The 25,735-nt window shown below is 45.3% G+C and overlaps 2 protein-coding genes across 2 annotated transcripts in view; both read left to right on the plus strand.

Moving 5' to 3' along the window:
* The window catches only part of LOC147717961 (histo-blood group ABO system transferase-like), a 598,569-nt gene extending 575,647 nt beyond the window's left edge, over nucleotides 1-22,922 (plus strand). The window contains exon 8 of the mRNA XM_086924737.1: nucleotides 21,152-22,922. Coding sequence (XP_086780863.1) covers nucleotides 21,152-21,839 — 688 coding nt within the window. The 3' untranslated portion in view covers nucleotides 21,840-22,922. The remainder of the gene's footprint in view (nucleotides 1-21,151) is intronic.
* A 164-nt stretch (nucleotides 22,923-23,086) lies between these two features.
* Nucleotides 23,087-25,735, plus strand: part of LOC147717962 (histo-blood group ABO system transferase-like) — a 59,531-nt gene continuing 56,882 nt past the window's right edge. Inside the window, exon 1 of the mRNA XM_086924738.1 lies at nucleotides 23,087-23,356. Within this exon, the coding sequence (XP_086780864.1) occupies nucleotides 23,091-23,356 (266 nt within the window). The 5' untranslated portion in view covers nucleotides 23,087-23,090. The remainder of the gene's footprint in view (nucleotides 23,357-25,735) is intronic.

Here is a 25,735-nt window from a genome sequence, read left to right on the forward strand (position 1 = left end):
ACTTCCTGATGAGCGCCACCTTCATGGCGGGTAGTCTGCCTGATCCTCCCGGTCTACCAGTGGGAGGCATTTAGCGATACAATCCACCACCCCAATGCTTCTCATGGATCCCATGGGCTCTTAAGGAGACCTCATAGGCTGCCAGCCACTTAGCTATGTTATCTCCAGCGGTATAACTGGCGACCACGTCCTTGGGTATGTGAGGCCTGAGCTCCCTGGCAAATTCCTTAGACTCGACACCCTCCGGAGTGATGTTATGGGCCTTGAGGTCGAGCTCTCGTAGCTTGAGCTTGTGTTCCATCCTCTTCCTTTCCATCTCCAGCATGGCTAACTCCCATCTCAATTGTCTTTCCTCTCTTCTGTCAGCTAACTCGGTCTCTGACAACCCTCCTGTTGATGCACTGCTGCCCTCCCGTGTGGCTACCTTGGGGCTGATTATCATCTCACCCACCCCCAGGGGACATTCCGCAGTCCTCTCAACGACAGTACCCCTGTCTGACTCCTCCTCCTCTACCGTTCCCTCCGAATGCGCTTCCACCCAGGCTCGCAGACTAATACGGAGCTCCTCTCTTTTGGCCCCTCACCTAACGAACACTCCCCTTTCCTGACAGAACTCCTTGAGCTGCGCCACAGTATAGGTCTCCAGCTCTGACATATCGAATTCCATCTTGTCAGTGAAAAGTGTGGACAACCACCTCGAAGTAGGTTACAAGGATAGGAACTCTGAGGGTCACCTCCACCCACCTCCAGAAGAGAATTTGGAAAAAGCAAAATATTGAATTGGAGGGCCGCTGGGAGAAAACTCCGGGTGTGTACCTGTGGCGCACACTGAATTATTATGGGGTCCAAAACAAGCACGGCTCGTAATCCCACCCGCTGAGCACCAATTTTATGTTGGACCTGCGATGGGCAAGCCCAGCACAAAGGGGGTAGCTTGGCTCAAGTGTCAAGGCAAGTGAAGGCTATCGTGTTAAGCCGGCTTTGACCCAATAATATCTCCTTGTACAACCACCAAAAAGAAGGACACCACACCACTGTTGTAGAAAAATACGATTCCTTTATGTAAAAGTTCTCTGTTGTGAATAGGGATCAATTAGGGAAGCACATATACATTTCTTTTGGCCACAATCTACTGGGTTTCGATTTTGGAATAAATACAATAAATAAGCTCAGGAATAAATATAATCAATAAATAGAATAAATATCACTTTTGTTTAGCAGAATAAATACTGGTTCAGTTAAATAAACATTCACAGGTTCATTCTGGTATCGCTGCAACCAATTAAATACTTCAAGAACACTACATTTGCAAATACATTTCAGGTTGGAAAGATAACTCTTACAGTTTATGACGATTTCACCAATAATGTACACAGGCTTCTCTGGGCACAAAAGGAGTGTTGGGACTCTTTAAGAATCACACGGGGGTTATGCGCGTGTATCTAAAAGGCAAGGAAAGACAGTGAACACTTCATTTACACTCGGCAGCCACCGGGTTGAGATCTCTGTTGCCGGTGGGGTCTAAGCGCGCCTAGGGGCTTTACCACTGCTAGCACTCAGGCGGCACCAGTTCAAAGTCTTTAGACTGACGAACGGGGCTGCCGGAGAGGTCACACAATCTTCGCGCTCAGTCAAATAGATGCCGGTTCACAGTTCCTTTATATCAGCGCTTCCCACCTGAAGAAACGGGCCCACCTCACATCAGCTGCAATCGTAAAGCGATTCAGTCGGGGTCAGCACTTCTCTCGCCAGCGACAGGTTCTCAGGGGCTCCACGGACCTCCCTCCGACTTCCTCAAACAGGGATGGTTCCCGCCCACAGCTACAGCCGCCGATTCACTGGGGAGGGGCAGAGACAGTAGTCCCGCCCAACGAAGGCCGGCCTCTCCCCGCCCCGGCGCACCACCTCACCTCAGTCTGCGCAGGAAGCACTCTTCGCCGGTGGGGCTCGGAAACGTCCGAGCTCCTCGCTGGAGGCGCCTGTCACAAAGGGGGCACAGTAGACGCTTCGCAATCGCGGCGAACTCGCTCCTGCCTCGCGACCCGAGTCTGTTGTAATTCACCACCGGGGGGGCGGGGAGGCACACAAACACAGCCACAGTCTTTTGGGGACAACGAGGCACTCGCTGGGCAGGCACTGTAGGCGCGAGGTCACCGCACACACAGCTGACTGGAACGCCAGTCAGGATCCACGCCAGTGACCCTTGCTTGCTCTACTGCCAGCACTACCAGCCGCCTCAAGGGTCAACAGGGCAGGTGTCAATCTGGTGTCAAGTCTGGAATCTCCTTCTTCACCTAGATCTGGAACATCATTATCCTATCTAGTCTTCTGGTCATCTAAAATGGCCGCCAGGGACTGGACCTTATATAGCCAGTGCCCTGAGGTGCTGGCTCGTGCTAATAGGTTCTAGAACCTTCTTTGGGCTAAGCCAATGACATGGCACTTCTAGGATGTAGTTGGGACCCTAACAGCCACCATACTGGGGTTCTAGAGCAGCTATTTTGTGTACCTGAGGGAAATAAAGAAATTCCTGTCAGGAATATGCGCCAAGTAAAAAGGGCGCCAAAACCTTGAAAGGTCAAGGTTCATGGAGGCTCCATGGGGAGTCACTCACATGAGGAAAAGGGATGGCCACCATTTTGAGGCCATTCATACAGGTTGCCAATCTCAGTCTATAATGTCACAGGTTTCGCCAGGTGCCTTGTAAATAGGTGCCAAAATCCTTGTGAACAACCAGGTGTCAAGGAACATCCAGCCCCATGAAACAGCACACAAAAGTCCTGGTAGACAAAGAAAAGCGACAAATTTTGGGAGGTACAGGTGAATAAAAGAAATCATAGTGGTGAGGGGACTCTTAGAAGCAGACGGGCCTAACACTTCCCATCAAGGAAGTAGTGTAGCGTTCCCCACCACCGGTAATGACATTTTATCACAAAATCGCACAAGTAATCAACAGATTCTGTCTCTAAGGGACTCAGAGCAGATCATGCTGATCTGCAGTCCAATAAGAGCTTGGTCAATGAAAGAGGGCCAGTCCTCCCCAATCGCGACCAGAAGTTGGATTTTATTCCACATTATGTTTCAAGGGGACCTCATGACATTCTCCACAGAAGCGCACTATGGAATTTAGTTAAAGCCCTTCCACCTTTGAGCCATATTAACACCAGTAACTTAGAAAGTATTGAGTTCAGACCAAATTTCAACCCAATCAGTCAAGAGATCACCACAGTCATGTTCCTCGACAGCTCCATTATCGAGCAGATTTGGCAGCTACAGGACTCACTCGCCTCTCAATTGCTCTCCAAGCCCACTTCAACCACCTAACCAGACAGAGGGCTTGCTAAAAGGAGCCAAAGGCCCAGAACATCATAGCCCAACGAAGGGTATAGCCCACCTGCAAGAAAAATTACCATCACCTTTCCCCATCCAGAAGCAGTCAGGTCCTCAGGCACCAGGCAGATGTATATAGCCGAGAACAGCAATGCTATGGCATGAACAAAATCTTCCAAAGCCTTAAATCTGAACCATGGCTGTGATCTCTGCTCCTGGAATGTGAACGGCCTGAGTGCAAAACTTGAAGACCCTGATTTTATGGAATTCATCAATCAATACAATGTACTTCTCCTTCAAAAAACATAGCAGAAAAATGTCACACCAGTAGTAGGATTCAAGGAACATCTAAAGCCGGCTAAGAGAGCCTCCAAACACGGAGGAGCAAAAGAAGGACTCTCCAATTCTGTTTCGACCAACATCCCATGGCACGTTGCCGTCCTAGATCTTAACTCAACCTGGATGTTATGCAATAAAATAGTTGTGTCGCCCTCCTATAGCTTGTTAATATTGAACGTTTATATCGACCCCGCATCTAAACAAAAGAGGTCAAGAGTTGAGTTGAGAAATTATGTGCCACACTAGCTACTCTCAATCTTGCTCACCCACATGCTAATATCATATTGTCGAAGGCTTCAATATGAACCTAGTACATGGAAGGGAAAAAAGCAAATAGGCCGCCCACAAACCATCAAACGACATGATTTACACGGTAATAGATGCGCGGCACTCTTGGAAGAACTCTCAATGTGCATGCTGAACACACGAGGTTTGATCAACACTACTCCAGTCTGTACAAGGGTCACACAAAAAACAGGCTCACTCATCGACTACACCTTTACGGATTACGATATTCTACCATACATTTCGAATTTTCAAGTACAAGGCAGAGCAGAAAGTGATCACGTATCACAAACTTTCAAACTACTAATAAATACGCCAAGACCAATAACAAATAAGGTGATGTCTTTACAATCTCAATGTTTTAACTTAAAACGCCTCACCTGGAAAAAGGAAGCTATTGGTGATATAATGGGTATATGCATCACTCTCTTGGAGAGTTTCGAACATGAAGCATTGTGTATAGAGGCCTGGGAATCCTTTGCTCTCAAACTAGACAAAGAATTCCCAAGAAAGAGCAATGGGAACAAAGCAGGAGGGTCACTAGGCGCAGCATGGTTTACAAATAGCCTAAGGAAACAGAAAAAACAACTGAACACACATTTAAGACATCTAAGAACCTGTAGTCAAGAATCTACCCAAGAGACCTTATCCTTAATAGCAAAAACCAGAAAGGATTTTAAAATAAACATCAAGGTGGCCAAGCGCGATTACAGAGAACTCATGTGGGCGAAACTCCTCCATACCAGCAAGAAAGAAGACTCCAGACTCTTTTGAGATATAATTAACCAGCTTTCAAATGGCCAAAACCGACATTTCAACTCGGATATAAAGGAGGACACCTGGAGAGCCCATATCGATCAAACGTATAAACGTATAATGTAATCTCCACCCCCGGTCCCACAATCCATGGGATGCATCCTGAGAATGGGGACCTCCAAGCAGGAACAGCCCCGGACCCACCCAAGTCACGCTCACTGGTATTTGTCAGCCACTTTTTCAAAGATCAGGTCCACAAGACCATAAAAAACCTAAGACCCGAGTGAGCCCCAGGACCCAACGGTCTGCCAAATGCCTTTTTTCGGCAGGATCCATTGTTTTAGAGCGCTATTCTCACCCGCTCTTTACACATGTTCTTGCAACTGGCTCCATTCCAGACTCATGGCGAGGAAGCATTATAAACCCCATATACAAATCAGGCCCTCGTTCCGACCCCTCCAACTACAGAATGATTGCACTAATCGATGTTGAGGCTAAGATATACGCATCAAATTTGTTGCTAGACCTAGAGGATTGGGTAGATTGAACAAACTTGATGCCAAACACACAAACGGGATTTCGGGCAGGAATGAGCACACTTACAAACATCTCCACCGTAACTATCCTAGCCAATCAAGCTTATGCAAACTCCCGCACCTTGTATGCATGCTTCATCGATCTCAATGCAGCATTCGACAACGTTCCGAGGGCAAAGTTATGGGCCAAAATGCAAAGTTGGGGGCACCCACCAAATTATTGGAGGCCATAATCAAATTGTACTCTCACACGTGGGTCCAAATTAGGAAAGGTGACGGGCACACAATAACCAAAAAAAGATTCCATCCAATGGACTCAAACAGGGGTGCATTCTGGCTCCCTGCCTATTTAACATCTATACTGCAGACCTAGAGAAGAACCTCCAACTCACACAAACTGATCCCCCAAAACTGGGCAAAATATTGATACCTAGTCTCCAATACGCAGATGACATAGTCCTTCTAGCCCAAACACAGATAGGCCTACAGCGATCCATATCTCAACTAGGTTCCCAACTTTCAATCAATCATCAGAAAACAAAGGTGCTATGCTTTTAAAAACATCATAAAATCAAGAAAAAAGATAAATTTACCTGGACGCTAGTTGTGAAATCAATATCCCAGGTGGACTCGTATAAATACCTGGGGTTCTATTTCGATCATAATCTCAATTTTAAGTCCCAACTAGATCAGGGTAAAACAAAAGCAAAACAACTCTTCGCTTTTAAAACTGTTCAGAAGAGGCTAACAGGTTGCTCAACAGGGCATCTCCTTAAACTAATCCCTGCTAAATTCCTCCCCTCGATATCCTTCGGGTCGGAAATTCTGAAAACAAAAGATCCCACTATGCTAAACCTAGCACAATCCAGTCTTTCAAGAGACTGTTTTCAATTCCATAACACATCTCTCAGGCTCAAATTCGACTGGAATATGGACTCAAAAATCAGATACCACCTAGACAATGGGCAATGGCCAAATATTACTGGCGGATGAGGGAAGCTGAACACAACACTCTGGCCCACTTCTGTTGGGAAGAGATAGAAAAACATGCCAGGCTACAGACCTCCATTCTTACCATCCTATAAGAATCCCTCCTGGCCTTACAGCTCGACTAGGGATTGCACACAATCCCCACATACTCTGGATTCAAAACTGCAGCGAGTAATGACGGGTCTCGTTACTAATAGACAAAACTACCTTCGCCAGGAAAAGTCACGCATGGGGAGGGATACAATCGTATCAGTTGTTGAAGCCCTAAGCATACTTATCCGAACACTTTTCACAGCACAAAAAAGCACTACCTGACGCTGCTGCGGCTGGGTTCTTTCCCTACGAAAGACTTAACTCCAAAATTGAAATGTTGCAGGCCGTACAAAGAATGCCGACTCTGCGGACAAGGAGAAGAATCAATGCTACACCTTCTATGCATTTGCCCCTCACTACCAGAAATCAGAAAAACACTACTCCGGGAGTTAATGAGGAAGGCACAAACAAGGACATGTAGAGGGGTAGTCATACAATGTCTCGGAGGCTTGTCAATTCAACTATATTGTAGAGCTATAACTTTCTGGAAACCGGCGGCAAAAGAACTGGACAAAAAAAATACAAATGAACTAAACTGAACGGCTTGCCTAATCTTCAAATAGCACCGCTATCTCTTATTTTTATTGTTCGCAAATTTTTATAATAATATTTTATTGTACAATCTGATAATTTTTAAATTTAACTATCGACGACTGCTCAAGTACTTGATTGTGTCACATACTCATTTTTTGCATTGTCAAACATTCCCAACCTAATTAACAATGTAATATGGTGGTTTGCATACCCTTTTAAGATTTTTAATGAAATCAAACGAAAGTATTATGACTGACTGACTACTTAGGTAACAAGTCTGCTCAAAGGACAGCTGAACTGGAACTAATACTGGCCAAAACGACATAGCCTTTTCCCTATGAGCCATAGGCCTATTCTCTGAAATCTGAACAGCTCAAAGTGCAGTTTGGGAGAGTTGGGGCAACCTCTAGAATACGGCTATTGGTATACAATTTCAATACTTAATAAATAAGGACAGAGATAAAGAGCTTTTTGGTACTATTATTTTTATCTGAATTACGTCATTCATTGATATTCACAGTAAACAAGTGGTCTGTCAGAACACAAATAATTACAAGGATACAAAGTGAAAAGAGTGACAATAGTGCTCAGTGCTCAAATGGTTTACGAAATATACAGTCAGGTCATGGCTATCTAGGTACAATTTGGAGGTAGGCCAAACAATGCTTTCATTCCAGAGATTCCTATCTTGCATTACGCGGAATCCTGGTAGTGCTGGACCAGAAGTTGGCGTCGACGTTTCGACCCTAATGGTTCCCCGGTTGGAGGTCACGAGGGGTCTTCCTCAAGACAAGGTGCATGGGGGTGGAAGGGAAGGACGTGTTGACAGCCTGGAATGGTAAGAGGAGGTGTATGTAAAACAGAGGTTGTAAGCGTGCTCAGAGACGATGCACCTTCTAGTAGGGGCTACACTACTCACCCTTTAATGGCTGGACTTCCCAGACAGGAAGACGAGGATCAGAGGAAAATTCAGTCCCGATCCCAAGGAGTAAGATTCTGGAAGAGGGAATGGGGGATGATTAAAACCAAAGGCGAGTGATTTAAAATTCCTGCAAAACTGACGCAGAGACAAGCTAGGCCAAAGTGCTGGTAATGATGGTTGAGTTAATTAGACAAGTGTCGAGAGATTAAAGCGATGGTTAAACGGAAAGATGTATAGCTATGCGTGCCTAAAACGCTGTAAAAAATACATTGCGTGCTTGAGATGTGGTGTGACTCAGAGTGGTGAGGAACCTCACCCAAAAACCTAGTGCACTGGTCCAAGTTCAAAACCTATGACGAACATTCTATCTCGAGAATTCTTGCCTCCTTAAAACCGTACAATCACTTCAATGATGCTCCCCCCTCTAACTGCCTAGCTGCTGCCTCTCAGGCTATCATCCCTTCCTGGACCTCAATAAAAAAAACGTCTCTCTCCTACAGGGCTCAATTCCTGACCCGCTCAAAGCCGGCCAAGTTATCCCCATCCTAAAAAAACCAACGATGGACACTGCCTCCGCCGAGAACTATAGCCGAGAACTATAGAGCCATATCCAACATTCCTCTCCTTGCCAAAGTTCTGGAAAAATATGTGCAACAGCAGCTAAGCCTACACATCAACAACTTTCACCTGCTAGATGACTTCCAATCAGGGTTCAGACCTGGTCACAGCACGGAAACCACCCTCCTCCACATAGTGGATGACGCCCTCCAAGTCCTCGACCTACGCAAAACTTGTCTCCTAATCCTCCTAGACCTGTCCTCTACCTTTGATACGGTTAACCACGAAATTCTCCTAGAACGTCTCAAACGTAGGATGGAGTTGGATGGCACGGTCCTTGAATGGTTTAGATCCTTCCACTAGACCCGCTCACAGAGAGTCCTCATCAACGGTAATCTATCCGCCCCCTCTCCGGTTACGGTTGGAGTCCCCAAGTATCAACCCTCTTCAACCTTTACCTTGAACCTCTCACCGAGGTGCTACGTGCAGCCAACATCTCGTACCTTATGTACGCTGACGACACTCAGATCTACATAAAAATCTCTTCCCCGGAGGACATTCTCTCCCTGAACGAGGCCCTGAAGCTGACAGTCCATTGGCTCAACGCCAACCAGCTAAAACTCAACCCAAGTAAAACTGAATTTCTTCTGATCTCCCCACCCAAACCCAATCAAGACATCCAGGAATGGATCAAGACCATCACAGCGCTAAACTGCCCTCCTACCATTGTTGACTCTGGAAATCTCTTAGAATAACCCTTGACGGCAGCCTGAACATGCGTGGCCATATGAATTCAATTGCCAAAACGGCCAGATTCCACCTGAGTTACCTAAGAAACCTAAAACCCTTCCTCAATGTGGCCGACCTTAAAACGGCAACTCAGGCACTAGTCATATCCACACTAGTATATGGATGCTCTACTCTCGCAGGGCTACCCAAGAACTCCCTGGCCCCTTTGAAAGCCTGTCTCAACACTGCTGCCAGACTCCTAACTGGCTCAAGGAAATTCAACCACATCTCCCCCCACCTCAAAGCTCTGCACTGGCTTCCACTAGAGGCCAGAATCCAATTTAAACTGGCCTGTATTACTCACAAGTTTTTCACCGATTGCTTTGAAATTTTGACACAACGTTGGATTTGATTAAGCACGTGTTTATATAAACACAACGTTGGATTCGAATACGCGTGTGTCCAATATGTGCGTGTTTTTAATCAAAAGCCCGAACAGACACATAACAATGTCAATGTTTGTTTGTTCAAAATCTTAAATCGCCGAAAGTTCTTCACCGATTGCTTTAAAATTTTGACACAATGTTGGATTTGATTAAGCATGTGTTTATATATACACAACGTTGGATTCGAATATGCACGTGTCCAATATGCGCGTGTTTATAATCGAAAGGCTGAACAGACCCTATTGATTTTGTTGCTGCACCATCGTGGACTGACAATTGAAACGAATTGTCAGCGCAACGAGGCTCCGAGTTCTCAACTGTTGGGGATTCTTTGAGCTCAGGACTCCATGTCTATTGCAACAAACGTGCTGGACCGCAACTCAGCCTACTGAAGGCAGGACAATTTATGCAGCAATTAGTAAGAACACTCGAAATTACTACAAGAAATAAATAATAACTTTGCATTTTCCAAGGACCACAAGTCCCATCAATCAGTGGGAGCGGTGCACTGAGCACACGCCCACTTGGGGGTTTGTTCAATAATAATAAAGGTCAAGTGATGTGGAAAATGCCTCTCGAGTGTTTCTCACAGCAGCCCATGAAGAAGGGGGCGGTTTTCCCTGAAACGCTTCGGCAAGTAAAACACAGAGAAGCGGAAAGACACGTGAAACCTTGAAGCCTTTCAAGCCCCGAGGGCGGTGACCTGTCGTGTGCCTCTAAAAAGCTTTGAGCAATTTGGTGATTCATATATATATATATATATTTATATATTTATATATATAAATTTATATATATATATTTATTTATTTATTTAATCCAGGTGCCCAAAAGATTTAAGAATGGCTTTGACTGCAGGTATTACCCATTTCAAATGTATATACTGAAATAATAGACAGCTGTTCTTGTATCCACCTCTAATTTAGACAAACAGCGACAATACATGGGAGACCGTCATAAGTGCAGTTTTTGACAATTAACCGCCGGTGTCAAGCACCGGAAAACTCGGTTCGAATTAAGCACTGTGCACATCAAGCTAACACTGCTGGGTGTCTTGTACCACCTGCTTCATCTACTTATGCATACCCCAAAGTATCGCACCACAGGCACCAAGCTTCAGCCTTCTACTGGCATCAGCTTGAGAACACAGGATAGTGGGCATCCCAGAGACCTTCTGACTATTCCAACCTGACTTAGGATTCCTGTGCAGTAGAGAATTCCTGAAAGTATCCCCCTCTACACATCCAACCCAGTTGACAGTAGTTGGCTACTGAGGAAAGAGTCAGTGAAATGCCTTAAACATTCTAAGGGCATTTACAAAGTTCGCAGTATCCCAAGCTGTACTTGGAAAATTATACCCCTTCTATCTAACCATATACTGTGAATGACCTATTTTAAATTTCACCATCCAGTATACCTTCAACTTTGAAATTTGGGGATACATCAACCAGTACAGGGGAAGGAGAGGAAGCTCTCGCTGCTGCTGCAGGTTTTACCCTTAGAATCTTGCACCACATAATAAATATTCAAGCTTCATTGCCCTTTTCCCCATCAACTGCTGAATAAAATAGGGATCTGAGGATGTAGGTGTGAATTTAACCTGTTTGAATTGAATCAAAGAAATCTTTAATACTAACCACACAGTCTGATAACTAATAAATGGGAGCCGACCTATATTTAAGAGTGCAACATTTTTAAATAAGCTTTGTTTGAATCAATGCATGATCTGCCTTTTGATGCACCTTCTATATTTCTGTGACTTAGACATTAACCACAGGAACTCTGGAGCACTAAAATATTTTAAGGTCACATTTGTATATGAATGCCAAAAGTACAATAAAACTGTGCATATCCCAAAAGACTTTGTAATGAAATATTACATGCAAATGTGTGACCGGAATCCAGTGTACCCAATTGTTCAAGGGTTGGATTGAAGAATTGAGGCGACCCATCTGTGTGAGGATGATAACTGATTGACTGTGCCCAGTAGTGTTAGCAAAGAATCCAAAAGCGGGGAATAAACTGTGTCCTCCTTGGTCAAAAGCAATACTTCTTGGTAATCTGTGTTAATGTACAACCTCTTTCAAACGTACACAGGCAAATTTAAGGGCTATGGGTAGATTTGTTAAGACCACAAAAGTGCTAATCCAACAACCAAACAGATATTGTTACCTTGTGATAGTGGTATTTCCACTATAAAGCCATGGGTCATTTGATCCTAAGGTGTTGTACACACCATACACTGTTTTAATAAATGGGACCACCACTTGATGCTTTGTAATAGATGCTTTGTAATAAATTAACCATTTTTCTAACTCCGGTGTGGCTCCAGCCCTCATTTTATGACACATTTGTATAACTCTCTGTTAGGAACGTACCATCAATCTTATTGATATAACGATTGATTTTTGATGCTTCTTTCAGAATCCTGTTCCATCCATTTTTTGGGATTCACCAGTTATTGTTGTTTCCTTACTCTTGTACAAATGTATATGCTTCATTCATACCCTCTGAATGCAAATGTAATAATAAATGGTTACCTGGAATTATTTGATCCTCTGGTTCCTTCTGCCTAGAAAGGCCATCTGTCTTCCCATGACCTCGACCAGGTCTCATATTCAAATTGTGAGAAAAAAGTCCAACGTTGCATGTCTTGCATTAGTATATTTCATGGACTTGATATATTCCCAATTTTTATGATCCGTCAAAACTATGATCTCATGCTGCCACTCTTTTAATTAATGTTTCCAGTGGAAAAAAACATCTAAGTTTATGATCAAAGATGGTGAAATTTTTTCTGGTCTACAGTTAAGGTGAAGGAATGAAAGACTAGCGGATGTTACATTTCCTTTCTTTGTTCTCCTTGAGACTGGACGATGACAAGGACACTGCAAGAAGTATCTGATTCAGTGACCGCCTGGACCCTCCTTCAGCCCGGTTGCTCCCCCACGCTCCAGCCTGGTATCGTTTGACCTCCTGCTCTTGAGCTACTAGCGCTGCATTGACTTAGCTATTCTTTCATTTCATAGCGCTGCACGATCGCTTCATAGCGCTGCACTGTCGGATTTATTTATTTATTTATTTAACTGTGCTGCACTGTCCAAATAACTTATTTAATTTGCGCCGCACTGTCGCTTTTATTTAATTATTAACGCGACATCGCTGAGGCAGTTACTCTGTATTTAAATAAAATACAGCTGATAGTGCGTGTAAGGCTCTCGCCTTTGACCCTCCATTTTGTGTTGTTGTTGTTGTTGCCGCCCCTCCTCCCGCCACCGCCTCCCAGCTGCTGCCCCTCCCACCCACGATTAGTATCCTTCCTTGCCCCCGAGATCACTGTGACCGCCTGGACCCTCCTTCAGCCCGGTTGCTCCCCCACGCTCCAGCCTGGTATCGTTTGACCTCCTGCTCTTGAGCTACTAGCGCTGCATTGACTTAGCTATTCTTTCATTTCATAGCGCTGCACGATCGCTTCATAGCGCTGCACTGTCGGATTTATTTATTTATTTATTTAACTGTGCTGCACTGTCCAAATCACTTATTTAATTTGCGCCGCACTGTCGCTTTTATTTAATTATTAACGCGACGTCGCTGAGGCAGTTACTCTGTATTTAAATAAAATACAGCTGATAGTGCGTGTAAGGCTCTCGCCTTTGACCCTCCATTTTGTGTTGTTGTTGTTGTTGCCGCCCCTCCTCCCGCCACCGCCTCCCAGCTGCTGCCCCTCCCACGCTCCGCCCCCTCCACCATCCATTTATGACCAATGATCTAACGCGCAGCGTTTACGCGCAGCGACCGCGCCCAATCCGCGCCAAAGGTGCGCCAAAGGTAAGCCCGTCTACGCCCGTCCGCGCCTGGACCGTGCCCAGCGCCAGTCCCCCTGCCCCTCGCGCTGCCCAGCCCTCCCGCATTACCTACGATGCCGCCACCCTCCTAGCCCTTAACCCCGGCCGCTCCACCAACTGCGTCCAAGCCGCTCCTGGACACACCCATGGACCTTTCTCTTGCTACTCCTGCAAATTCATCGGCACCGACAACATCTCCGCTACGACCACACCACAGATTCCCGACCCCAACCACCTACAATGCATCCTTCTCAACACCCGATCGGTCCACAGACACGCCATTGACCTATGGAATCTACTAGACACCATCTCTCCAGACGTCGCCTTCCTAACAGAAACATGGATGAACGCTTCCTCCGCCCCAGACATCACCATTGCCATCCCTGAAGATTATAAGATCACACGCAAGGACCGTACCGGCCACACAGGAGGAGGAATCTCTATCGTCCATAAAAATCAATCCACATCTCAACCAGCTCTGACGTCAACCTCGCCAACTCTGAACACCTTCACTTCCAGATCCACATCGACCCCAAGACCACACTCAGAGGCACCCTCCTTTACAGACCACCAGGACCCCGCGCAAAATTCAGTGAAGACATCACGGACTTCATCACTCCGCACGCGCTCCCCTCCAAAGATTACATCCTTCTGGGAGACCTCAACTTTCACCTTGAAAAGAACAACGACCGCAACACCACCACCCTCTTGGACAACCTCGCCAACCTCGGACTTAAACAACTGGTCACTTCCCCCACCCACATCGCAGGTCACACACTCGACCCTATCTTCACCTCCAGCAATCATGTCTCCTTCAGCCACACTACGGATCTCTTCTGGACTGACCACAGCTGCGTTCACTTCACCTACAACAAGCCGAAACCCATCAACCACCCCCAACCAACTCTGCAAAGAAACTGGAACAAAATCACCATCGACCAGATCTCCTCATCGCTCCTTCTAAACACCCCAGCCCACTCTTCTAACCCAGACCAAGCCGCCACCAACTTCACCCTATGGTTATCCAACACCGCCGACATCCTAGCACCACTCAAAAAACGTCAACGCAAACCTGGCAGCAAGAAGGCCTCATGGTTCAACGATGATCTTAAGAAGTCCAAGAAACTCTGCCGCTCCCTTGAAAAGGCCTGGAAAAAAGACCCAACCACTAGCACCAAGGACGCCTTCAAAAACGCCACCCGCACACACCACCAACTAATCCGAAAGGCCAAGAAAACAGCATTCAAGGATCGACTAGACAACAACACCCACAACAGCAAGGAACTTTTCAACATCGTCAAGGAATTTACCAATCCCTCGGCCAACTCCAATGACATCTCCCCCTCTCAAGCCCTCTGCGACTCCCTGGCTTTATTCTTCCACAACAAAATTGCAGACATCCACAACAGCTTCGACAACCAACCCGGAGACCAACCCACCCAACCATATGCTGAACATCCACCCCCCTTGAACACCCTTAACGACTGGAACCCAATCTCCACTGAAGACACCATCCGCCTGATGAACTCCATCCACTCAGGATCCCCCACAGACCCATGTCCTCACCACATCTTCAACAAAGCAGACTCCGTCATAGCACCGCACCTCCGAGACGTCATCAACTGCTCCTTCAACTCTGCCACCTTCCCGGAAAGCTGGAAACACGCTGAACTCACCGCCCTTCTGAAAAAACCCACAGCGGACACCACCGAACTCAAAAATTACCGCCCCATCTCGCTCCTTCCTTTCCCGGCCAAAGTCATCGAGAAAGCTGTCAACAACCAGCTCGCCGCCTTCCTCGAAGCCAACAATTCCCTCGACTCCTCACAGTCCGGATTCCGAGCCAAACACAGCACTGAGACCGCACTTATCGCTGCAACAGACGACATCCGAACTCTACTGGACAACGGAGACACAGTCGCCCTCATCCTCCTCGACCTCTCTGCAGCCTTCGACACAGTCTGCCACAGCACCCTTTTACAACGCCTCAGAAACATCGGAATACAAGGAAAAGCACTTGAATGGATCACCTCGTTCCTCACCGGAAGAACCCAGAGAGTCCGCCTTCCTCCATTCAAGTCCGAGGCCACTGAAGTCATCTGTGGCGTACCACAAGGATCCTCACTCAGTCCCACCCTCTTCAACGTATACATGAGCCCCCTCGCGGCCATCGCCCGCCAACACAACCTCAACATCATCTCCTACGCGGACGACACTCAACTGATCCTCTCACTCACCAATGACCCCAGCACCGCCAAAACTAACCTACACGAAGGAATGAAAGAAGTTGCCGAATGGATAAAACACAGCCGTCTGAAACTGAACTCAGATAAAACAGAGGTCCTCATCTTAGGTACATCCCCCTCTGCATGGGACGTTTCTTGGTGGCCGGAAGCCCTTGGAAAAGCACCCATCCCGACAGACCACGCACGGAACCTAGGCGTTATCTTGGATTCATCACTTTCAATGAACAGACAAGTCAGCGCCGTCTCCTCATCCTGCTTCAACATTCTCCGCATGCTCAAAAAAACATTTCGCTGGATCCCCACCGAAACCAGAAAAACAGTCACCCATGCTCTGGTCACGAGCCGACTGGACTACGGAAACACCCTCTACGCAGGTACTACCGCTAAACTCCAGAAAAAACTCCAACAAATCCAAAACGCCTCAGCCAGGATCATATTAGACATCCCACGTAACGAACACATCTCTGATCACCTGAAAAACCTCCACTGGCTACCCGTCAACAAGAGGATCACTTTCCGACTTCTAACCCACGCACACAAAGCACTCTACGAAATCGGACCAGAATGCCTTAACTCAAGACTGTCCTTCTACACCCCCTCCCGCCAACCATGATCCTCCAGCCAAGCCCTCGCCACTGTACCTCGCATCAACAAGACCACCATGGGAGGTAGATCCTTCTCATACCTGGCAGCTAAAACATGGAACTCACTCCCCACTTACCTTCGCCTCTCCCAGAACCACTTAGCATTCAGAAAACAACTTAAAACGTGGTTATTTGACAAGTAATCCTCCTCCCCTCCCTAAGCGCCTTGAGACCCTCTGGGTATGTAGTGCGCTATATAAATTCTATGACTTGACTTGACTTGACAAATAAAAGGAAGGGTATGCTTAGATGTTGTAGGGTATAAACTGACATGAAGGAAGCTTTCCAGGCTACAAAAGCTTCTTCTTTTTCTACTGTCAACTGAAATGATATTCAAAATACCCATATCGGGCGGTAAAGGCAGCCTTCTACTCATCGCCTTCCCCCATATGGACTTAATAATTAGCTCCTCCCAGCTTGTTTGTTAGCGCATGGTGTAATAGAACAGGAAATAATGGTCAAGTATACATATTCCTCATGGTACCGTTTATGTTTCTAAATGAAAAAGAGGAGTTTCAAAGGGAGGTGATGAATGGCATATAAACCCCTCCTGCAATGTCCGCATCTTTATTGTATTTTCTTTTACCATCAGGGTTAGCCTTTTCCATGTGGAATCAATGCCCAGGATTTAGGCAAATTTGGCAATAATTATAAGATGTGATGGTAATTTATCCTCTTCTTTTTTATTTACCCTATGAATTTCTAGTAAGCCTCTGATATATGTATGGCCTCAGAAGAAGGCACATTAAGGACTTGCTGAGTTCTCTATGATCAGGACAGAATTACTTTGACTACCGCAATCAGCTGTAACATATACAACTTCCTTATACTAGCCTGTTTGGGGGCGATACACACTTAAGCAAGGTGTACTCAGTATTAGTGCAGAACTGGGAGAATCTATCAATCCATCTGCCCCTCTTCTGTAGTCTGGATCAAACATGGAATTTAAACATTAGTTTCTCCTGATGTTAAGGACTTACCATCAACTTTAGGAACTGCTTCAGACTCTTTCTTCTGTTTTAACAGCATTTTCAGGGTTCTCTAAAAAGAGGTGTCTGAGTCCATAGGTCCATTAGTGCTATAACTGGCAAAAAAAAGACCATCAAAGGTGAGAATAGGGAAGATGAAGATAAAAATGTGTTGTTTCACAGGCAATTCATTACATTCAATTCTAGATTACCTCTCAAGGTTGGTCTTATTTGTTTACAAGTAATTGGGGACACTTAAGTACATAATGATCACGTTGACCACACTATAAACACACCATCTCTTTTCTTCTGCATTCTTTTTATTCTCTTAAGAGGGCATTACAAATTTCCAATCTCCATAGTTTCTGCTGCTCCTAAATCAGTCTTTCCCTTTTCTATTAGTGGTATATAAACTTTATGACATTTTGAGCCCCTCCACCTCTTCTCTGTTCTACTCTACGATTACAGATCTGTGCTTCAATGTGTAAAGTTAAATCAATTAAAGCAGAAAGGGGTGTGGGACTATTAATTACCATACCCAGGAAATCCTTTATTTCTTACCATGATCCTCGATAAAAGGCTTCCAGGGCGGTCTCATCTTTCTAGGCAACCTCAGCATTAAGTTCTTGTAAACAACATATAATGCTTGAAAATATATCAGTTTCTGTGCATAAATGTAATGCTCACGACCCATACAGCCGTGTTTCAGAGTTGAATTCCAGTATCCTGTATAGTCTCACAGTGTCCTAACATAGCTGAACGCTATGGAATATAATCTTTACATCTATTTAACAACAAAGCTGTTACCATTAGCTAGTGGTATTGCCCCCTGCAATGCATCTTTAGATTCAGTTAATTCAGAATAAACGCCATCTTTGTTTGATCTATGTGGAAGTGAATGGCCCTTGCCAAAATATGTAATCTGCACTTGGAAAGGCAGGACTTAAAGATCTCCTGTATATTTTTTGGGTGGAGCTAAAATAGGAGATTCGAGAGCAGATAGTATGGTCATTGAATTATGAGAAGTACTTACTCAGCCTATTGCTCCTTAACAGTAAAAACCAGCAACCGACATGCTTGAAGTGCTTATCTCTTTAACTTTAATAGGTAGAACAGATGTTTCCCGGTGAGCGAGTTCCAAATACTCTTTGATCGTACTGATTTACTGCGCCGTGGCTTGCAAGGGATTTACACCAGAGTCCAATTTGGACTGGAGCTACTAATCGGACAGTCAACAAAAAGCAGCAACAATGAAATTTGATGATAATCCCAAGCTTTAAAAGTGAAACATCTGGCTAGCTCTAAGTGGCTACACAGAAAGTATAATCTGGGCAAGTATAGGGAGACGGATATGCAGAGGTGATTCTAAGCAGATGTAGAGGAGAACCGGACTGGTCAGTAGCACAAATAAATACCTGTAAATCAGACAGCAGAAATAGGAATTTTCTAGTGATGATGATGCAGGTAAACCCATACAACAGACAAGGGTAGTGTTTGATTAATGCTGTTCCTATCACACAGCATATTAGAATGAGGAGCAAGTGTGTGATCATTACTCTGAGCGTACCAGCTTCTCCAAGATGCGAGATGTAATGAGTCGCAAGGAACCTGGATTCAGCCTGTGGCACAGAAGGAGCTCTGCAGGAGGAAGGGTCAAACAAATTCTCAGGGATGCATCAAGAAGAGAATGGAGTAATGAGCCCTTAGACGGACCGCAGAGACACTTTGTCCTGGTTTTACATGTTTGAGTTGAAATAGGCCATGAACTGTGGCCTGTCTAGTATTGAAATGGCTAAACTACTATACACTAACCCTGTCACCAGGGAGAAAGCACATGGATGCATAGCGTCCGAACTGGAACTGGAACAAGGTATGCAGCAGGGGTGTCCCCTGTCCGCTCTGCTCTACGCCTCGGCGGATGAACCATTGGCCTGCCAGCTCAGACACTCTCTGGCAGATTGAGCTAGTGAGTTGGGAGCAGTGAAACACCTTGTATCCCTAAACGCAGATGATCTGCTTCTGTACTAGTGAAACACTGTGGAGGCGATAGAGCGCCTGCTTACTATATTAGAGGACCTCAGTCGTCATTCGGGACTGCATGAACGCGCAGAAGTCACTTTTATATTCAAAAGCAGGACTCTCAACAGTATATTGCACTTGCTTTACTGTTGTAATATAACTTAGACACCGTGCTGATGTGAACTGTTTACATGCACTAGTAAGTATTTTCATGTAAAGCATTCACATTTGCACTATATAAATCCGCAAAAATAAATGTATATTACATAGCAAGTATAGACAGAGTTTAAGTGCTTGCAATTCATAATGCAGTTCATGTATTGTATATGGGCTAGTCAGAAACCAAATTCATATTCAGTACAGTATCAAGTAGGATCTTGGAAGGTCTACAACTAGGATGTCTAAAGGTGGATAGGGTACCAATTGTAGCCTAATGTTGTACGTAGGGTATGTCACCTAGGGGTCTGATTCACAAAGGTAAATTGACACTTCAGTGTAGGTTTACAACAGTTTGTAATTTACAAAGAAAAGAAATGTTACTAGTAATATCTTTACGACTGCAGAGTCTCCACACTTAAAAAGATACAACTTCCCTATATTTTTATGTGCGGAGACTCCTCAGTCATAAAGATACCACTAGTAAAATACCTTTGTGAATAGCAGACAATCGTAAAGTCACACAACAGTGTAAGTTTAGCTGTGTGAATCAGGCCGTCTGTGTAAGATCTTCTCAAAGGCTACTGTCTAGTCTAATCGGTTATATGATGTTACAACGCATTCCGTTGCAACGCATGCCTTTTCCACGCATGCGTTACAACGGAATGCCATTACCATGCATATGGTTTACCACGAAAATGCCTTTACCACGCATAGTTTAACAACGTTTTTCGTTGTTTAACTATGCATGTTATTGGCATTTTCACGTTAAACCGACTGCATGATTGATTATGTAGTTCAAATCTATATATGTTTTTTTAATTATGCCTAACCTAATAAATTATTATAATTAAAAAATATACTTACATTTTCTTTCGACGGTATTCTCCTTCTTCTAACTCTTTAAGTGGTCCTTTCTCTATTTTTGATGCAGTACGTAGACGCACGTACGTAATCACGTCTGTTAGGGATGCTTTCCAAGAAGGACAGAGGCACAGAAGAGCGTGTTTTAGGTAAGTTGTCTTTTTTTTTTTTTAAACCCTCTCGTTTTTGGGGGGGGGGAGGGGGAGACCCCCCAGCCCCCCCCTTTTTTTCCAACCTTTAACTTACATTCCTTTACTACGTATTTCGTAGTAAAGGAATGCGTGGTAAAGGTTATAGTGGTAACCACGCATGCGTTTGTAAAGCATGCGTGGTTAGTGCATTTCTGGAAACGGCTTCATTGTAGTGGCTGTTTCCCGTCTAATCTTGATGTTAGAAGGGTCGGTATGGGCCAAAGTCAAAACAATGTACGTCATCAATGTAGACCATGTTTTGTGTAGGTCAAACAAATGCCTTTTACATATGCCACTACTAGTGGTTCGTGTGAGAAGTTAACTCTCTAACTGTGGCTTCAAAAAAATGTTTGACCGATATGTATTGGCCTGATGTGGACTTAATGAGGACCTGGAGCCACATCAAGTATCTGCAACAGAAATGCCCTCAATGTTGTCATAGGTGACTGTGCTTTTTCTGCGAACAAATATATGAGTTGGAAAACTATATTAAATGTTGCACAATTGGAATATAATTGTATTGTGTGTTAGGAACTGTGCGAACATCTGAATACAGCTGTTTTTGACCTTTAACAATGCAAGAAAGTAAGTAAATGAATCTTGAAATTGTTGAGGTGGTTGCACCTCGCGTATCGTGGGTGCCATTTTGGACCCAGGACCTGCAGATTTTGTGCTTATTTACATCTTTTTGTTCTTTATTCAGGTATACTGTCTTTCTCCAGCACTTTATCGAGACAGCAGAGAAGTTCTTCATGGTGGGGCACAAAGTGAACTATTATGTGTTAACAGACCGGCCTGATCAGGTACCCGACTTCACACTGCCATCTGGACGGAAGCTGGTCATCATCAAGGTCTTGGGGTACAAGAGGTGGCAGGAGGTGTCCATGAGGCGCATGGAGATGATCCACAATGCCTCCAGGGAGACCTTCATCAACGAGGTAGAATACATTGTGTCGGTGGACGTGGACATGGAGTTCACCGACTTTGTTGGAGTGGAAATACTGAGCGAAAGGTTTGGGACTCTCCACCCAGGTTTCTATAGGGGTCAGCGGCCTCATTTCACTTATGAGCGTAGGCCGCAGTCTGAGGCCTACATCCCGGGAGACGAAGGGGACTTTTATTATGCTGGGGGCTTTTTTGGAGGCTCAGTAAGAGAAGTCTATCAACTCACTGGCCAGTGCCACAAAGCCATGATGCGGGACAAAGATAGAGGCATTGAGGCTATTTGGCATGACGAGAGCTACTTAAACAAATACTTTTTGTACCACAAACCCACAAAGATCTTATCCCCAGAGTACCTGTGGGACAATGGTATTGGGTCACCGGCTGTCGTCAAGAAGAAGCGTTTTATGGCTGTTAAGAAGAACCATGCAGCTATCAGAAACAAGTAAGAAATCCAGAAGAAAAAAGGGCTCAAATTCTACATAAATAAGTGAACTAGTGACAGGCATCATCATCGAGGGCACAAAACGCCTTAAACAGAGACCATTCCTGGACTTCATGTGTCAAAGGGGCACTCAGTGTGCTGTATTACATCAAGTTAAACCCTTGCACAGAAATTATATTTTTGTAACTTAACATTTTTTGGAAAGGGTGATTGCTGTGGGTATAAATGAAGGATTAGGGAGCCGTTATCAGGGAAAATGATTGCATACTGTTTTTTATTTGTTTATGGTGGGATTGATGCCCGAAAGAGTTGACCTGTGTCATAGAGGACCTTCTCACTGGACTGAGGAATGGAGAGAAGATTGCTTCTTCACAAGTAATATGATGATGAACCTGCTCCCAGTAAAGCCCAACCTGTTGGGGTGTAGAACTTCTTTGGACTGGGCGAGAGACTTCATTAAAAAGGATTAAATCAAAGTTCACTCTTACATTCAGTCTCTACCTAAGCGGATGTAAGTCTCTGTCTTGATAGTGCAACAAGAATACAAATCGTTAGTCAGCAGGGCAATACTTGATCATAGTAACATGTCGACCATGCATTGGTGCACTGGTGATGGAGCCCTGCTTGGGATCTGTTGAGGATCTTGTGCTTGGAGATCGCACGGTAATTGGCGCCATAGACATGTCTTGGGTATGGCTGTAAATCTACTGTATTCACAACTCAACTCAGACGCCTAATGGAGCCCACCAGCTATTGCCGATGTTGCTGAAAATCCAATGTGGACCTCTTATGTTTCTTGCTTGGGCTTGACAAAACATTGTTTTTATCAGCTTACTCTGACCTTCATCGCTTTACTGAGGACAATAAATGTTGGAGATTCAGTCATTCTGAAGTGGACACCACACAAAATAATATCTTCTTTTAGGTGCTAGAGGTTGTCTAGGGACAGAAGGCGGCAGGTTTCTCTGAAGCAGCTAAAGGACACACTTGCACTTTCTTCCTCCTTCATTGGTTGTTTTTGTGTTTGAAAAATGTCTGTCTGTACGTTTACCAAATAAACAATATAAGCCAGTCTTTGTCCCCTGGACAAGTACCTCACCTGGATGGATTCCTTGCATAGAGGAGGAGGGAAACCAGGAACTCCTGAGGAAGGACTGTTCATTTCTAGCAGAGGTGAATCTGGTGCTCGGATTCTAGACATGGGGACCAGCGGGGGGGGGGGGGGCGGCTTTGGGGGCTTGAAGACACATGGGTGATGATGACAATGGCCGTGTCTGCTGCCTTTTGGAAACTCCAGGTCCCAGAAATCCACGCGCCAGGAGGCGACTGCCTTGCGAGCCAGGGGGAGGAATGCCCAACATCTGCTGTGCGCTATAAAGCGCTGCTCTCACTCCTGCTAAGCGGGGTGCGCGCGGACCAAGGGCGGGTCTGCCTGCCTATGCCAATCAGAGCCCAGAGGAGGCTGGGCTGGGCCACCCCCTTAACATCACGCCCAAGGACATTCTTTCCACTGTGTCATGGGTGAGTCTTAAGCTTGTTTGTTTACGCTCTCAATTTAGTTTGTACAGGACCTTTTGCAATGGGCAAACACAAAGCTCACTTTAACGGTCTCACTCACTCAAGCCAATAAAACACTTTATTTATTTATTTATTTATTTGCTTGTAAAGCGCCTGAGTCAATTCCCGAAGGGATATCTCTGCGCTGTTGCCAGCAGTTTTAGGGCAGCTTACTACAGGGGTGAACGCTGAGGGGGGGGATAGGTATTATGGCCTGGTGAAAAGGTAAGTTTTCAGTTTTTTTCTGAACAACACTAAATTGCTAATCTGTTTCAGTTCAGTGGGCAGGGAGTTCCAAAGTATGGGTCCTTTGTAGGACAGGGCTCGGCCTTCCTGTCTAGCTCTTCTTATTTTTGGAACTTGTAGCAGCAGATGGTTACTAGAGCGGAGTGCGCGTCTAGGGCAGTATGGTATAAATTTCTCTCGTAAGTATTTGGGGCTGGTACCATACAGGCATCTGTGTATGATGTTACAGATTTTAAAATTGATGCGCTGCTTCACAGGAAGCCAATGGAGTTGGTGCAGTAGGGGGCGGGAGGGCGTTCTGGGGGGGGCGTTAAGGGCCAATCTTGCTGCCGTATTTTGGACAACCTGAAGTTTGTCTATTTGTTCATTATTCGCCGATAGGTAAAGCCCATTGCAGTAATCCATTCTGCCTATGATTAAAGTTTGGATGAGGGTCTTTCTGTGGTTGTCTGGCAGAAAAGGAAAGACACGTCTTTGGAGCCCCACCACGTGAATGCAGGCGCCTGCAACCTGAGTGGTATGTTCCTTGAGTAGGAGTGCTTGGTCCAGCTTAACACCAAGGTTTTTTGCTATGGGCTTAGGATTGGGGACCGGGCCTAATTCCAGAGGCCACCAATCAGGTGACCAGAGGAGAGTCGCCCCTCCAAACAGCATGACCTCTGTTTTGGTCACGTTGCATTGAAGAAAGTTTTTTGCCATCCAGTGTGCTATCGTTCTCATCCCACTGGCAAATGATGAAAGAATTGCCGGTGTGAGAGTTGTGAAGGGAAACAGAAGTTGGGTGTCGTCAGCGTACGACACCGGAGTGAATCCAAAGGATCTTATCATATTTGCTAAGGGGGCCACATAAATGTTAAAGAGCGTGGGGCTAAGGCATGAGCCCTGTGGCACACCCTTAGTAAGCACTCTAGATGGAGAGGAGTGAGAGCCTAGTCTGACTCCTTGGGTGCGATCCGTAAGAAAACTTTTTAGCCATGAAAGAGCCGTGCCTCCTATTCCCACATCACTCAGTCTTTCTAGGAGGAGTTCATGTGATACCGTGTCGAAAGCAGCGGATAAATCTAACAGCACTAGAATCACGGATTCCCCCCTGTCCAGTGACATCCTGATGTTGTCGGTCACGGAGAGGAGGGCTGATTCAGTGCTGTGATTAGGCCTGAAACCAGATTGGGAAGGGTCCAGGGCTTCCGCTGCTTCTATATATTTCGACAGGTGTGTGTTAACATGCTTCTCTGTAAGTTTACTGAGGTAGGGTAGGAGGGAAATGGGTCTGAGGTTTGAAAGGTCCGACCAGGGTAGCGCGGCGTTTTTCCGAATTGGATTGACTTGAGGTTATTGATACCCTAATTGGAAAGGTTCAAAGGCTTTTGGGGGGGTGATAAAGCAAAAGGCCAGAACCAAGTAAAAGCTGCTACCATATTTACTAGAAAGACAAATATTAACTCCTCGAGACCCAAGGTGAGCTCAGCTGGTTCGGATGCTTCGCTTCTTGATTGTCTCTGGAGGTTACATCTGATGACGTTAATCCCAATAGACATGAACTTGTGCTAATGGAACCTGCAATCCGATGCTCAAATAGCTATTCTGTCCTCGCGGGCCTTCAAACTTGCGCTGGCCCGGAAGAGGGAACTGTGAGGGCCTCAATGGTATCAATTTGTCAGTACAACATACTGTAGCTCCAGGACTGGGGCCAAGTTATAATGCTGATATTGCTGGCATTGTTATGTTGGTAAGGAGGTTGCAGTCTGAGGTAACAGATTTAAGATCACAGCTAGCAGTTTCATCAGATGAAATTGGGAAATTAAAATATGCCTAATATTTATCAAGAAGTAGGGACCACACTAATTCACATCCCACTACATACACAAGCTTAACAGATGATAGAAATATATGAAATAATAATTATTTATCAATCCTCTCATGGATTGTGGTGTGTATACCACCCCACCCCACCCCAGACAGCAGCAAAAGACACCTATACCTGCTCCGACCAGGCCACGGGCCCCAGCGGTCGATTCAGGCTCCCAGCTATGGCCACTGAAGAGCAGATAATATTGGGCTCTTCTTCCCAGGGCTTGACCAGAGGTGGTGCACTAG

Source organism: Lissotriton vulgaris, chromosome 5 (genome assembly GCF_964263255.1).
Source record: "Lissotriton vulgaris chromosome 5, aLisVul1.2, whole genome shotgun sequence".
Lineage (NCBI taxonomy): Eukaryota > Metazoa > Chordata > Amphibia > Caudata > Salamandridae > Lissotriton > Lissotriton vulgaris.